The 16104-nt window shown below is 43.4% G+C and overlaps 1 protein-coding gene across 13 annotated transcripts in view; it reads right to left on the bottom strand.

Moving 5' to 3' along the window:
- Window positions 1–16104, bottom strand: part of LOC144002689 (uncharacterized) — a 119543-nt gene that overhangs the window by 13570 nt on the left and 89869 nt on the right. For 5 of the 13 annotated variants that reach the window (XM_077498117.1, XM_077498116.1, XM_077498121.1 and 2 more), the window contains 6 exons: window positions 15354–15438; window positions 13793–13867; window positions 13564–13695; window positions 13131–13289; window positions 11852–11923; window positions 3545–4193 (listed from right to left, as the gene is read on the bottom strand). In XM_077498117.1, the coding sequence (XP_077354243.1) occupies window positions 3545–4193; window positions 11852–11923; window positions 13131–13289; window positions 13564–13695; window positions 13793–13867; window positions 15354–15438 (1172 nt within the window). Of the gene's footprint in view, window positions 1–3544; window positions 4194–11851; window positions 11924–13130; window positions 13290–13563; window positions 13696–13792; window positions 13868–15353; window positions 15439–16104 lie in introns of those variants that run through there. The other 8 variants (XM_077498119.1, XM_077498124.1, XR_013278795.1 and 5 more) reach the window with 7 other exon arrangements.

The following is a 16104-nucleotide window of genomic DNA, read 5'->3' as shown; positions in this document are numbered from 1 at the left end:
GTGCCTTGTCTTGTTTTTGTGCCTTGTCCTCCCCAGCGGAGCGCCTTGAGTTACCCCTTTTTGCCTTGAGCCTTTTTCCTCCCTAGCGGAGCGCCTTTTGTTGTCCCCTATACCTTTTGCCTGTTTTTTCCTCCCCAGTGGAGCGTTTTTTGTTCTCCACCTTTTTTGATTCCCCCTTTCTCCTCTCAGTGTGAGAGGAGACTGCTGCTGCCCGGCAATAAAACCTGTTGCCTCTGTGGCCTACCTTATCCTGCGTCTGGGTCCTACCTTACCTCGTCGTGACAGTACACTTCGGCCAGCATGGACCCAGCGGGAGTGTCCAACTTGGAGACCTGGCAGAGGCTTGAAGACATCGCCCGAGTCATTGCAGAGATAAAAGAGTTGATGGCTTTGGACCGTGGCGACTGGGGTGAAGGGTCGGACTGGCCTCAGAACCCCGAACCTCGTCTGCTGCAGCCTCTCGCCCCTGAACCTCGTCTGCTGCAGCCTCTCGCTCCTGAACTTCGTCTGCTGCAGCCTCTGGCTCCTGAACTTCGTCTGCTGCAGCCTCTGGCTCCTGAACCTCGTCTGCTGGAGCCTCTCGCTCCTGAACCTCGTCTGCTGGAGCCTCTCGCTCCTGAACCTCGTCTGCTGGAGCCTCTCGCTCCTGAACCTCGTCTGCTGGAGCCTCTCGCTCCTGAACCTCGTCTGCTGGAGCCTCTCGCTCCTGAACCTCGTCTGCTGGAGCCTCTCGCTCCTGAACCTCGTCTGCTGGAGCCTCTCGCTCCTGAACCTCGTCTGCTGGAGCCTCTCGCTCCTGAACCTCGTCTGCTGGAGCCTCTCGCTCCTGAACCTCGTTTGCTGCAGCCTCTCGCTCCGGAACCTTGTCTACTGCCGCCGCAGCCCCTGGCCGCTTCGCCTGTGCCGCTGCCGCCGCAGCCCCTGGCCGCTTCGCCTGTGCCGCTGCCGCCGCACCCCCTGGCCGCTCCGCCTGTGCCGCTGCCGCTGCACCCCCTGGCCGCTTCGCCTGTGCCGCTGCCGCCGCAGCCCCTGGCCGCTTCGCCTGTGCCGCTGCCGCCGCAGCCCCTGGCCGCTTCGCCTGTGCCGCTGCCGCCGCAGCCCCTGGCCGCTTCGCCTGTGCCGCTGCCGCCGCAGCCCCTGGCCGCTTCGCCTGTGCCGCTGCCGCCGCAGCCCCTGGCCGCTTCGCCTGTGCCGCTGCCGCCGCAGCCCCTGGCCGCTTCGCCTGTGCCGCTGCCGCCGGAGCCCCTGGCCGCTTCGCCTGTGCCGCAGCCCCTGGCCGCTTCGCCTGTGCCGCTGCCGCCGCAGCCCCTGGCCGCTTCGCCTGGGCCGCTGCCGCCGCAGTCCCTGGCCGCTTCGCCTGGGCCGCTGCCGCCGCAGCCCCTGGCCGCTTCGCCTGGGCCGCTGCCGCCGCAGCCCCTGGCCGCTTCGCCTGGGCCGCTGCCGCCGCAGCCCCTGGCCGCTTCGCCTGGGCCGCTACTTCCTGTTCCTCGTCAGGCGGCGCATGGATTGCGGTCGCCACCTCCGGTTCCTCGACCGGCGGCGCCCAGCCAGCGGCCGCCTCCTCTTGCACCAGTTCCGGCGGCGCCCGGCCAGCGGCCGCCATCGCCTGCACCAGTTCCGGCGGCGCCCGGCCAGCGGCCGCCTCCTGCTCCTCATCTGGCGGCGAACACCCCGCCGCCACCTCGGCTCCTTGTCGGGCGTCGAGGACGCCCTCCTGACTGGCCCCGCTGGGACTCTCTTGTCGGGCGTCGAGGACGCCCTCCTGAACTGCTTTTTGTCTGTACGGATGGGTGGGCCGTGTTCCCACCTCCGTGCCCCCTTCCGCCCGCCCTTGTTTTTGGACTCTTTGGGTCGGATGGCCGTCAGGAGCCGGCCATTGAGGGGGGGGTACTGTCACGCCGCCACCTGCGTGACAGGCCATGCTTTTATTGTCATAGTCATGTTTCCTGTTTTATTTTGAATTTCTGATTCCCTTCGCACCCCAGGTCACTTGCCCTTCCTGCAGTTCACTAATTACCGGTCCCCGCCCATGATCATGTCCACCTGCCACCAATCAACCAAGACAATAAAAGCCACCTGCATTCTCCCCTCCGTGGCCGAAGTGTCACACACAGTCAGTGCATGGAAGCGTCCCACAGTCCTCGAGTCCTTGTTCCCGGTACCTTATTGTCTTGCCTTGTTTTTGTGCCTTGTCTTGTTTTTGTGCCTTGTCCTCCCCAGCGGAGCGCCTTGAGTTACCCCTTTTTGCCTTGAGCCTTTTTCCTCCCTAGCGGAGCGCCTTTTGTTGTCCCCTATACCTTTTGCCTGTTTTTTCCTCCCCAGTGGAGCGTTTTTTGTTCTCCACCTTTTTTGATTCCCCCTTTCTCCTCTCAGTGTGAGAGGAGACTGCTGCTGCCCGGCAATAAAACCTGTTGCCTCTGTGGCTTACCTTATCCTGCGTCTGGGTCCTACCTCTTCACGTCGTGACAATCCCAAGTAGCAAGGGGCATGCGGCCAAAAACATCAGGTTACTGTTGGAATGCTGTTGTTTTGTGGAGGATCTCATATGTCTTACGTTCCCCTTGTATGGCCATTTGCGTGGCTCTTAAAACATACAGGGCTAAAACATGCCTTATTAAAATTAAACTGCACTAATAAATTAACCGCCAGAGTGCGCTGGAACTGCACAAATGGAAAACAATCTAGTCTTTTGAACTGATGTGCTGCTATTAATATGGCATGACGATGATATATTGTGGCAATATTAATATCGTGATATTACAGTTATTGTTTTATCCCTAGCTAAAACCCCAACAACACAAAACATTTCCAAGATATGGACCCACAAAATAAAAAAAGAAAAATAGCACACCTATGCTTTGTAAGTGCAGATTATGATATATAGGGCCAGAATATAGATATCGCAATTTACATGTCTGTACCTACCTTAAAACAAGAAATAAGAGCTTCCAAATATGGTTGAAAATTTAGTGAGCAACTCCCGCATGCCAAAACTGGGCGTGACAACCAAATGTGAAGGGCCATAACTCGAAAACCGCTTAAACTGGGAGGCTCAAATTTCAGATTCTTTCTTTTGTCATCACAAGCTACCATTGGAATAAAAATCAGGCAAATTGAAGAGGCGTCACTGCGGAGGTTCTGGGTATTTGTGTGAATTGACCCACCAAACATCGGTCCAAATAATTAAGCATAGTGGTGATAGCATCAAACTTTGAGGCTATTTTTAGCATTTTTTATTTTTTTTTTAGCTTCAGCTGTGAACCCAAGGAAGACAAACTGGATAATTTCTCAGCTTTCCAAAATGTCGACATTGAAAAAATGGCTTTAGCACCAGCAGAATGATTGCAGTACCATAAATGAAGAGAATTGAATCGCTGTTTGCCAAGTCAGCTTTGTGAAGCCGGACTAACACTTAGGAATGTCCCGCTCTGGTGGTTCCTATGTGAAGGCACAGGCAAAAAAAGGCGACTTCACAGGTTCGTCCCTGACTTGTCAATTTTCTACAAAGGCAGTGTGAAAGGGGTAAAAGTAAGACGTGACATACCGGTTGTCTCCATTGTGCTCGCCCGCTCGACTCAACGGGGACATCTCAGGGTGGGCGTACGCCTGCTGGCCTGTAACAACACAAATTCCTTCCACTGAACCAAGCCCTGCCCCGCCTCTTTTAGCTCCTCCTCCCAGCGCAGGAGCCTCCCCTCTCCTGCCGTCCGACCTCTGACCTCCCAGCTGGCCATTCAAGTTGACCTTGGGAACGGCACCACTGGCTCTGACGCGGTCCCTTTCGGCCAGCGCGCTCGCCGGCTCCAGTGGCGCCTCCTCCTCCTCAACATCCCCTTCCTCCTCCTCCTCCTCCTCTTCCTCCTCCAGCTCCATGATGGAGCCGCTCGCCCCGCTCGCGCCGCTGCTCGGGCGGCCCAAACTGCACGGGAGGGAAAGCGTGGCGCCTTCCGAGTCGTCCGCTCGACTGCTGCCGTCCAAAGAGGAGTCCTCCACCGTAACCAGCGAGGGGCTGACCCCCGCTGGCCACACCTGGACGTCTGACATCTCCATCAAGGTGTCTTCTTCTGTGGCGGCGATGGGGGCGCACTCCAGACTGGACACTTCCTGCCAGTAGGGCTCTGCACCAAGAGGAGAAGGCAAACTGTATTGCATGGAGGCCGGAGACAGCAGCTCCTCCTGTACCAGCCCATAACCTGGAAGGACGACAGGGGCGAGACAAGAGAAAGACTAACACCATGCAGGCACAGCCAAGCAGCATGGGGAGGTTGCGGGCGGGGCGGAATGTCTCTCAAAAAGGAGCTTCCGCCAATCAGTACAGTTAAGCTCAGATTGGTATAATTTTAATGCCTACCAATTTTAATCACTGCACAATTGTGTATAGTATACATTGTATACAAACTAGGGCTGGGTTAAAAAAATAAATAAAAATAAATTGATGTCGATTACCCTTTGCATGGACCGGTATATAAAAAAAAAACCCACCATAAAATTACGTATTATTTTAAAGTCTTTTTCACATAAATTCCTCATAAAATAACATTTTAAGACCTAAATGTTTTTTGTATCTTGCGGTTTTCTTGACATGTATTGTTCACAGGAATTCAAAAGTACTTTCTTACATTTATGAAAAAAACTGACTTATTGCACTTTAATTTACATTTACAATTTGTGAATTACAATTATGAAAATAGCATTTTGCGTGTGTTAAACTTAAGTGATTATAACACATAAATTAAATCATTTGGCAAGTTACTGCTTCCGCAAAATCTCTGTGTAGTTTTTATCATGTCCTTAATTAAGAAGAATTGATGTTCCATAAATGTTTGTATATTTCATTCACTGCCATCACCGAGTGTACTCGTCAGACCGTTTTTTTTTCCAATGGGAGGGGCAGAGGAGCTTTGGTATCATTTTATTGACACATAAGCACCAGCAGATGGCAGCATTATTAATCGATATTGGATTGAACAGAACTGAATCAAATCAGAACAAATCGAAATCGAATCTGAATTCTTGTGAATCAAACTCGAATAAGCTCATGAAATTAGTGTCGATGCCCAGCCCTAATATGAACCAAGACACAATTCTGTCTGCTGAATGAATGGACACAACGTCAAACAACTTTTCTTAAAACAACAATTTTACAAAATACTGGAAGTCATTTGTTGTTAAATTCACGCTACTGTGACGTTGCATCAAGCACGTGGCAACTATCACCTCAATCAAGGTTTACCGATCCAAAACGTGCCGTACTGAGCTGAACTGTACCACTTGGTTGGGGCTCAGCCCTGTCCCAATAAAGCTGTAAAAAGCCTGGAGTCAGCCCTATTCAGGTCATTATTCAACTTAAAAAGACACAATGGTGATCTGACTCCAGTATGTTTCTTATAAACTTCAAATCCTTGAGTTTTCACGTAATTAGATGCATATTCAATTTCATTCACAAATATGTGTGATACTGTAAAAAGAAATGCTTGAATACAGTAGGTTAATGTCATTGGGACACGGTGAGAGAGTTTGAGGGAAAGGTAGAGGTGTTTGGTGAGTCATCAGTCTCCGTGACAACATGAGGCTATGACTGTAAACATGTAAGAATGTAGCATAGCAGAAGGAGAAAAAGCGTCACTGAGTTTCTTTTTGGGTTGGTACGATATTTGTTCATCACCAAAGATTTGTTGGAATCCTTCATACTTTTCTTGTCAACACGTGATATAGTCCAGATGCATTCAGGTCAAAACAGGAAAAAAAATACTTTGTGGACTCAAAATTGCTTCCTGGAATTGATACTGTCATACTAATTTATTGAGTTTTGACAAGATTTTAAATGGTAGAGACATTTCCCATAACACTCAGGCAGTATCATTAGTATCGTTCCAACCCTAATAACACATTCCACAATGCAAAGTTATTGCAAGTTTTTGGTGTCCCTGCATTCTCAAGAATTAGCCGTGCATACTAAGTCTCCCCAAACATGCCATCACACACACTTGATAGACCAATCACACATTTTTCCTAGCATTTGATAAGCTATACCTATTAGAACTCTTCATTAAAACAAATTTAAATGCATAATAGGCCTTCACCAGTTGTTCCTAACCTTGTTGGAGGCACTGAACGCCTCCATTTTCCTATGCGCATTCACCAAACCACTTTATAAAAAAAAAAAAAAAAAAAAAAGATTCCCCATCATCAACTTAAGTCTCTATTTGGAATTTCAAACAACCACTGCTGTGTTCGTAAAAGGGAACCAAGATACCATCAACACAGCAGAGGCCTCAGAATTGAACCCTGTGGAACACCATACGTTACATTATACATATTGCACATATTCGTCCGACTATTTTTTTTTTTTGCTTGACATAAGTGATTACAATTATCAAGAAATCACGACGTACCATCACAACAGCCACAAGTTCACTACTGAGCACACTCAAAAACCACTGGTCTACACTCTCCAGACATGGTCAAAAAGAGATGCTGGAGGTTCAAGGGAAAGTCCGTTTAACTTTCTTAATGGGAAACAGACTTAGTTTAAGTAGACAAAAAGTCAAAGGTCTTTCTAAAATGACAAATGACATTTGGAAGATAGGAAGCGCGTTGAATAGCGATTCAAGCAAAGATGGGGGAGTCGAAATTCTGGGTCAATTTCATCAAGGCTTGTATGAGCAATTTAGGATATTCAGTGGCGGATAGATTTTCTTGGCATGATTGTCACAAACTACTTTGTTAAGAGTGGCAAAGGGGTCAGTGGGCTTAAATGGCCTGCAATGTCACCAGGTCTCACTGCAATAGAGAAGCTTCGGGATGTGGTGAAGCGGAATATCGCCGTAACTGGGTGATAAAATGACAATAAGTGTCACATTTATCGAGGAAAATGGGGCCATTCTTGTGGCTTTTATAAAGAGCATGGTGATGGTGACATGTAGCTCGAACCGGGTGCACTTTTGCGCAGCCTCTTACTTTCAGTCCATGATGCCCGCAGCACACCAATTGCGAAGAAATTACAGTCAGCGACTGCCCCCACGTACCTTTGCTCTTCTCGTCGGGACACGTTTTATACATACATTCAACTGTGCTTTATTTGTTTTTATTGAAAAACGAAGTGTTGCGATTGTCAAGGAAAAAGCGGACTGGCCTAGCCAATGTTGCTATATTATGATAAAGGGAGGAAACAGGCAAAAAAATAAAGCAGCGAGTGTAGATTTTAGAGATAATGCTGGCAATGATAGCCCCATTCATTGATTGCGCTTGTGATTTCAGTGACAGAGATTATCCAGGCTTTGCTTTTTAGCCACAGGTATGTATGAAATTGTAAATATACTTGAGCATTTTTGTAAAACACAATATACATACTGCGTATAGTGTATTGGACGGCTTGGTAGAGGGCAGCTGGATCTCACTTGGTACCCGGAAATGTCTTTTTGTTGTGAAAAATCATGTGATAAAACACGGCATTTCTCATTGGCCGTAAAATCGGTGACATTCCCTTTGTGTGTCAAGATACCGGCAAAGAAAAAAAGAAAAACATTCAAGAACTCCAAAAAAAAAAAAAAAAAGCACTTTGCTGGTTTGAACAAGTTTTTAACTGCTAAAGTTAAGATAAGTATGGGACGGTACTCCTGTCTGACAGTACAAACAATCGCAGGGTTGACTTGACAATCTTGTCGAAGATGTTTTGCGACGCTACTGAAAAAACTCTGACCTTACAGAGTTATTATACCTGTAGCAGTAGGCGAGTCTTCACAGATAGAAATCACAGCCCAGCGCTGCATGTTTGTCAGTGTTTGTGACGGGGACAGTTTTCAAAGAAAATTGCTGTGTTTATTGCCATAAGACATTTGAAAAATATTTGTTGAATATGATTCTGACATGAAGTGCTTGTGCATGCTTGTTACAGATGACTGGAAAAACTTTGGCTGTTGCACTTAACCACCCTGCACTGCACAGGTTGTCCCAAAAGTCTGTCATTTGTCTGTCATAATTAGCATGGCTAACAGTGGAAGCTAAATTAAACATATCAATGTTTCTCTTTTTTATTTTTTATTTTTTCCGAGAACTGATAGAATTTTTAGGGTTTTCCCTAGGACATTACACTTGATAAAATAAAATTGATGATAAGAACTGTTTTCTCACCTTGGATTGGAATATACTCCCATCTAGCTCTAGAAATGGCAGCACTGTAATTGTAATTGCAATGCAATTGTATTGACTGCAAATTTATGTATGTACTATTTTATCCTTTTGTGATTATTTTCCTATTTTTTGTATGGTTGTTTGCTTGACTCAACAGTATCTATTGATTACTATTTGCTTTACATTTTTATATTTTCCTATTTGGAGTATTTTTAACATTTGCATGTTTTTGTTGTATTAATTTTGAGGACCCCAGGAAGACTAGCGACCACTTTGTGGGATCTGAATTAAAACATATATAGTTTCTGGTATCATTCATTCTCTAACGCATGACTCACAAATTGACAGTCGACGAGCGTTGCTAAACTGCCACCTAGCAAGAAGTTTTTCTGTCCCCAACTGTCGTTAAGCGCCAACTTCAGAAACTTTATGGCCATCTTGCTGCTGCAACTTCTATAATTTCAAACCGCCCCCAGGGGTCTTAGTATGCGTCTGTCCAAATACCCAAGAATAGGGTCAAGAATTACCGCTTCCTTTTTTGAGTCCTCTCTAAATCAGTCCCCTTCATTCCACAGTCTCTATGTGGGATGCTGATGCTAATGTGCCACTTGTCATTTGTTGCTAACACCATTAGCCACTAATCAATGCTATGAAAATGGCAAAAAATGGCAAACTCACAAAATATTTACTTCAAATTGCTAAACTGCCGCCTAGCAAGAGGTTTTTCGGTCCCCAACTGTAGTTAAGTGCCCACTTGAGAAACTTTATGGCCATCTTGCTGCTGCAACTTCTATAATTTCAAACTGCTCCCAGGGGTCTTAGTATGCGTCTGTCCAAATACCCAAGAATAGGGTCAAGAATTAGCGCTTCATTCCACAATCTCTATGTGGGATGCTAAAGCTAATGTGCCACTTGTCATATGTTGCTAACACAGTTAGCCACTTATCAATGCTATGACAGTATTTATATACGTTTGAAAATGGCAAAAATTATCCCACTCACAAAATATTTACTATTCACTATTCGGGTGGGCAGGCACTTCAGACCCTCAACTATTGCTTAATTTTCCATAAATACATACTCCTTCATGTTTTAATGGTGACAAGTGACAATAGAGGAGAAAAAGTTTTAAAGTATATTTATTTGGTGGCGATGACTAAGATTAAAGTCTCTAATTATCATGATTGTGAATAAGCTAAAAGAAAAGTCAATTGGCTGGTTACACAGCATCACACTGATCAATTACAAAATAGATGAAAACTAATTTCCTTTCGGATTCATAAATGCGTATATGTGTGCGTGTGTTTCTGGGATGTTGCGGGGCCAGGAGGATGACAAATGATTTCAGAATGAAGCGAACATGGCGGAATGAATCAGAATTGGAATGAGCATTAGAATGATGAATATGTTCGACGCTTTTCCCTTCACTCCTACTTTTTAGACACAAACACACACAGGTGTCAAAGGCACAGTAAAAAAATAAAAATAAAAATAAATACGGTGTAACAGAAATTCATTACGGCACCAAGATTGTCATCACAGTACAACAGCAAAAAAAAAAAAAATGAATACAAATTGCACGGCATATCAGTCATTTGCCACAGTCACACAAACACACCCAACCATACTTATATTGGACTATGAATGGGGACAAACACTTTTAGCGAACAAGTGAGGCTTAAATATAGAAAATAATTTACAGGCACCCAAACAACGATAAAAATCATCGCTCACACTATGAGCAGATGACGCTCGCACAATGACTGTTTTCCATCAAACTTGGGCAAAACGTGTCATAAAATGGAAAATCTAAAAGTAACTGTCTATTGTTTACTATGGTGTATTTTCATTGTCCAACATAATTTCGTAATCATGGGAGGATGAAGCTTTCAAACCACCAGTCTACGTTTTTTTGTTTGTTTTTTTTCCCCCCAAAGTTGTGTTGTTTTTACTTTTTGTATGTGTTGTTTTAACTTTTACATTTGTGTTTAATTTTATGCTTGTGTAACACTTAATGTTAAATCAGATGTGTGCAGTGCAACATTTATTTACTTCTCCTCATTTGTCATTAAAGAGAGTTTAAAGAGCATTTTAATGCTTTGTGTGTATTTACATCCATACAGTTATTAGACTTTACGCCGATCTGATTGGCTGTATTGGGATATTCTGCATTTTGTAAATCGGTGATTGACTGTAGTGTCTTAATCAGCGATTTATGGAGGATTTTTTTTTTTTAATTTAAAGTATTTATTTTTCTATGCATTTCAATTAACATCAATTATATGTGTATTTTTGCCATTTGTAGGCTGGGCCAATCCCTATGGCGGCAGTTGACTACAGAGTAAATATGAGTTTTTAAAATAGATACATTGGTCCATCTTTTAACTGAATCAGTGATCTTTTTTTTTTTTTTTTTTTTTTTTAACTGATTGACTGTTGTGCAAAGATGATGGTAAAAGTTCAGCCGCACACATTATTCCAAATATTGTGAACCTAAATGGGAAATTGGACTAAATTGGCCGTCGACCACATCAGTGTTTCTAAATAATGATTATGATGTTATTGTGTCAATTTATTCACAAATGTACTTACTCGGGCTGACATCCGTCCGTGTCTGTTTGATTGAACACAAAGCTGATGTGCACAGAGACTCTGGCGGCTACGACTACTACTTTTGCCCATGAATGAAATAAATTGTGTCACAGTCACCTTGTATGAACGTTATGTGCTCCACAGCAGTTCATTTATTACAGCGTAGCCTCAGAAGCACACCATTTATTTCACAGAAAAAGAAAAGGCACATTTGTCTGTTAATAAAGCATTGATGACGAAATACATCCACTGAATAGTTCAAAACATTGTACACAGTGAAGGAAATCTCAAAGTGAAAGCATGCCATGCAAATAAAGGTTTAAAACGCTGCCACACACAACTGATGCTAGTTTATTTTCCGTGAAAAATACGACCATTCAGAAACACCAATCCTCGCAATACATTACCATGCAGCATGCCCATGCACAAACTGTAGAAGACGACACACAGAGCTGGACTGAGAGAGGCGGACGAGAGGGTCCCCCGCTCAACTGAATGAGGGAGGAGCGCGGGGAAATTGAATGACAAGAGTGGAGGAGGAGGAGGCCCAAAGGTTCAACATAAGGCCACATGGGGTCAGAGGTCGGACAGGAAGAGCTGTGAGGAAGAAGAGCAGGTGACGGGAGGAGGAAGAGGCAGCAGATATGACATGTCGTAGATTTTGAGATCAAGAGAGAGAAAGGAGAGAGAGACTGAGCAAAAGACAAATGCTGAGCTCTGTCTTGTTCTCAGGCACGGAGAGAAGGAAGGAGGAATAGAAACAAGGTATGAAGGCCCAGAGCACACTGTCTTCTGTGTACTAGTGCCACTTTTGACTAGTGGATTCATCCCAGACTCACACACACACACATACACACAAACTTTGGGGGGAAAAACTCAAACATTTGCCATTAAGAAAATCGGGTTTAAAAATTGTAGAATAGCTTACATAATCAAAAAGGAGATAGATTACCTTTGTTTCTCATGTATGGGGTGTGAAAAAGAATGACTTGTGCTCCAGTGAGGTGGAAGGGTATATGTGCATGCTGCTACAGAGAATGACACCATTGCTCAGACCCTCGGGCGGCATCCTCCGAGAGTCATTAGCAGACCACCATGCAGCCCAGACTTCCACCCTTCCACTTACCCCTCCTGAAAAACGGGGGTCTAATAACTCGTGGCTTGTGCACGAGGCGCGATGGCCTTGTGTCCGTGACCTCTTGTGAAGCAATAGAAATAAGGTACAAAATAAAAAAATAAAAAAAGGCTGTTACCCAGACTCACGGGAAGGGTTGCAGCCGTGTGAAGGGACAGCGAAAAATAATAATAAAAAATAAGATCACCATTACAGCCTCAAGGCCAACATGGAAGTAAACGTCAACACCAATATATTACATTAGATAGGCATTCGGAGCAGTAATATTACCCAAGAAGATGTTTTCTTTAAATCTGTGATATACTTAAAAATTACAAATTTACATTTATTGCATTAAATAATTGGTTTATTATATTTAAATGATAAATAAAATAAAGCATTAAAGTTAATTATTTTATAACAAAAAAAAAACTATTTTACGTACGTGACTGTTGGGCAGAAATTTCCCATGTTTAAATTTTACAATTTTTAAAATTGCTGGGTCAAAAATAACACAATTTTAGTCAATAATTGGACTGATCCTCTAATTGGGTGACCCAACTTTTTGTTGGGTCAAACAAAACAACCTAGAAACAACAATAACAACAAACAACAACAAACAACTTGACCCTAGTTGCGTCAAGTTGAGCCAATTAAAAGATAATTTGACCCAATTTTCTGGGTTGTTTTGTACAAAACAAGCCAGAACGTATGGTCAAACCAAACAACCTAGAAAGTTGACTCAGTTTGACCCAAGTAGTGTGTCAATTTGACCCAACGTTAGGTTGTATTGTACAAAAAAAAAAAAAAAAAAAAAAAAAAACATACGTTGGGTCAAACAAAACATTCCAGAAAGTTGTGTCCAATTTTTGACAAAAACTGGGTTATTTTTGACTCAACAGTATCAAATGGTCAGTCCCCACTTGGGTCTGTTATCTTGTTTTATTGACAAATAGCTGACAAATCTTAAGCCCATGTTCCACTGAGGAGTGAACGTTTGCGACACTAGTGAATGTTGGTTTCTCGTCAGGGTTTGTCAGTTTTTATTCAAGGTCGCAACATTCGCTAAATGTTCTCTAAACACTCGCCTAATTTTTTTTCAGTTCTTTTTCTCCACAAGGAAAATTTTGAACATGCTCAAAAATACTCAAAATACTACAGGAATACTAATGAATTGACGCAAAATCCTATTATGATTAAGACAGCATCTTAATATTGCACTACATGAGTTAATTTATTTTTGTTAATTAACAATATTTCATTGACCTTCATTCGTATGTGTGTGTCGTACCATTGATGACACTGGGTGACAGCATGGTGGAGTCCCGATCGCCCAGTCGGCAAGCGCCCTCCTCTGAAGACCCGGGTGCCAGTTGTGTGGCCTGACCCTCCAGGGAGCTCACGATGTCTGCACGGTCGATGTTCTTCAAAGCAGTGTACAGGCTCTCCACTGAGGGGAGAATCACACACGTGTTAGATGAATAGAAGTTTGTGTGTATCACGCAGCAGTGGACGTATACAACGGGTCCTTGGTTAACCAAAGCCATGAATACAAAACAAATGAAAAACATCAAATATGTTACTAAGTGTGCCTTCTAATGCCGCATGACCACCATACTGTGTTCTCAAAAAAAATTAAGTGTAAACCATCTGTACCCTCAAAACGTCATATGTCAGGACTGTTGTAAACCGAGGACCCCCTGTATTGGAATAAGCATACATACTCTTTGCCCTCTTTCCCTCTCTACCAGCCCATAGGTTGAGCAAGGCGGAGCTCTGATCCAGCAGAGAGTTGGGATTCTCCACGCGGATCCTATTGATGTCATCAACGCCAAACTGAAGTTCTCGCGCCAACTCTGTGCAGTCAAATAGTCAAATCAATCAAAAAAAAAAAAAAAAAAAAGTACAAAAACAGTCGTCAGGCACTCGTATCTTTCTTTTTGCGTGACTGACCTGCCCAACTTAAACCCAGTTGCTCCGATATGATGTTGATCTTGACCTCAGTCCTCTCCATTGCATTCACTGTGGCTGAAGAAATGAAAATCTAATTAGTTTAAAAACTCATGACTGCAAACTATAACCATAAAAACTATACTATTACTATAAAAATGACAAAATTCATAAATTTCTGAATCAACCCTGGCGATGGCATGACTAAATCAAACTCGTCCCATTAGTGCACCATAGTTCCGTGACACCAAAGCAATACTTTTATATTACACAATCACAAACAAGCCTGAACTTCTTACACCTTGAGACTACTAACAGGCTGGTGGAAAAGCAGGAGTTTGGTCACTTTAGACATCTTAGTCAAAGTCATGGGAATAAATGTCAAATTAGATTTGTATTAAAATCATTTATCATTAGAATTAAACAACATCATAATCTACAATTATTATTATTTACTTTTGTTTATTTAATCTTTATTTATCCAGGTAAGGCAAATTGAGAACAGATTTTTTTATGTGTGTTGTATGCTCTCTATTCTATTTTAGCTGTGCACTTTGTTTCAGCTACAGGTGTTTTTTGTTTTTTTTAGTATTCCATTAGTGAGGTTCAGATGAGTTGAGTAGAGAAGGCTTGAGCTTCGACATACTGTAGGAGGATAGTTTAAAAAAGAAAAAGGGAAAATTCTACAAATACGTCAATTCGTGAAGAGCAAATATGCAGCAAAACACTATTACACTATAAGCTTATATACATCATCTCTTGTACTGGATATCATCATAATGTTGTGGCTGGTTGTTGTACAAACTGCACCGTACTGTATATGCATGGATTCCAAGTGCGTGGAGACGATTTTCCATGAAATGTGTTTATAGTTACACTTACCTGAATACAACCACTGCTCTGTTAGGAAGGAAATAAGCAATAACGTCGACATCAAATGGGCCGGAGAGGATAGTATTTGGCGACGCATTCAAAGTGCCAGTCCCAATGATCATAATAGCATTCAGTAACCGGGAGTGCATTGTAGCTGCGCTGTGTCCAAAATAGACAGAAAAGGCCTTGCTCCAAAAAAACACCACCAATGGCCATCTTGGTGATCAATATCAGGGCTCCTCTGTCTTGCTCCACTGCGAGGTCCTGCCCATTCCTTGAGCTAAGCTAAAGAACTAATGCTAACAGTATCTGCTGCCATGCCAGTGGAAATCGCAGTGGAGACACCAGCGCCATGCAAACCGATATCACAGGAGTCATTCAAGGGTTCCAGGGCACCCAGAAAGGCAAACTAGCCAGGTGCCGTGGAGCCTTTTTGATTCTTTTCGGGGGTTGTTGCGTATCTTTTGGCACACATTCAATTCAATTTCTTTAAACTGCACTGCAGAGAACTTTGGGGAGTACAGAAGAGCAGTACGCTGCATCCAAGGCTCGGTTGTTGTGCCATGCGTGCACAATAAAGAGGGTAGGAAATAGAAAGGGCAAAGTAGGAAGCGGAGGGCTTTGAGTAAAGGGTGCCCGTCTCCACTGTGGCTATTTCAGGAGAGGGCTGTAAAGAAGACGGTGAACTCACCCAAACCGGGCTCATTCAGAGCACTGTAGCGCTCCCTCAGGGCGAGCGGTGTTAAAGTTCGCCTGCGTTCTTCACTTCCAACGACCTTGAAAAAAAAAATCATACAATTTAACAGTTACAACAAATATGATGGCTTATTAAGGCCACATATAAATATATATTTTTAGAGTGTGGGGGCAATATTACGAGAAAAAAACTCACAGTTTTGTAACTTTATAAAGTATAAAGTGGCAAATTTGCGTGAAAAAAAAACATGTACATTTGCGACTTTCTAAAGTGGCATAATTGTGACTTTATAGTGGCAAATTTGTGAGGTTATAAAGTGGCAAATTTGAGAGAAAAAAAACCTTGTAAATTTGCGACGTTATAAAGAGGCAAATTTGTGAGTTTATAAAGTGGCAAAATTGTGACAGAAAAAAAAAACTCGTAAATTTCCGACTTTATAAAGTGGCAAATTTGCGAAGAGAGAGAAACTCATGAACTTAGTAGTGTACTATTCAGATGTTTGTGCCAATACTTTTCGGGCAGGTTTTCAAATCACGAGATAGTAATTGCTTTAGCAGAGATTAACCATATAACGTTAAGCATTTGCTCTTTGAAGCATTGGGTACTGCCAGCGACAAAGCCAGCTCACTTTGCGAGGGTCCACAGCCTGTGGATCAAGCATTTAAGTTTTTTAACTTAGTAAAATGTTTATTTACTTGTACATTTATGTTTCCAGAATTATTATTCACACATTCATACATTTTGT

The sequence above is a fragment of the Festucalex cinctus genome, chromosome 15 (assembly GCF_051991245.1).
Source record: "Festucalex cinctus isolate MCC-2025b chromosome 15, RoL_Fcin_1.0, whole genome shotgun sequence".
Lineage (NCBI taxonomy): Eukaryota > Metazoa > Chordata > Actinopteri > Syngnathiformes > Syngnathidae > Festucalex > Festucalex cinctus.
This window is presented reverse-complemented; position numbering and strand designations above follow the sequence as displayed.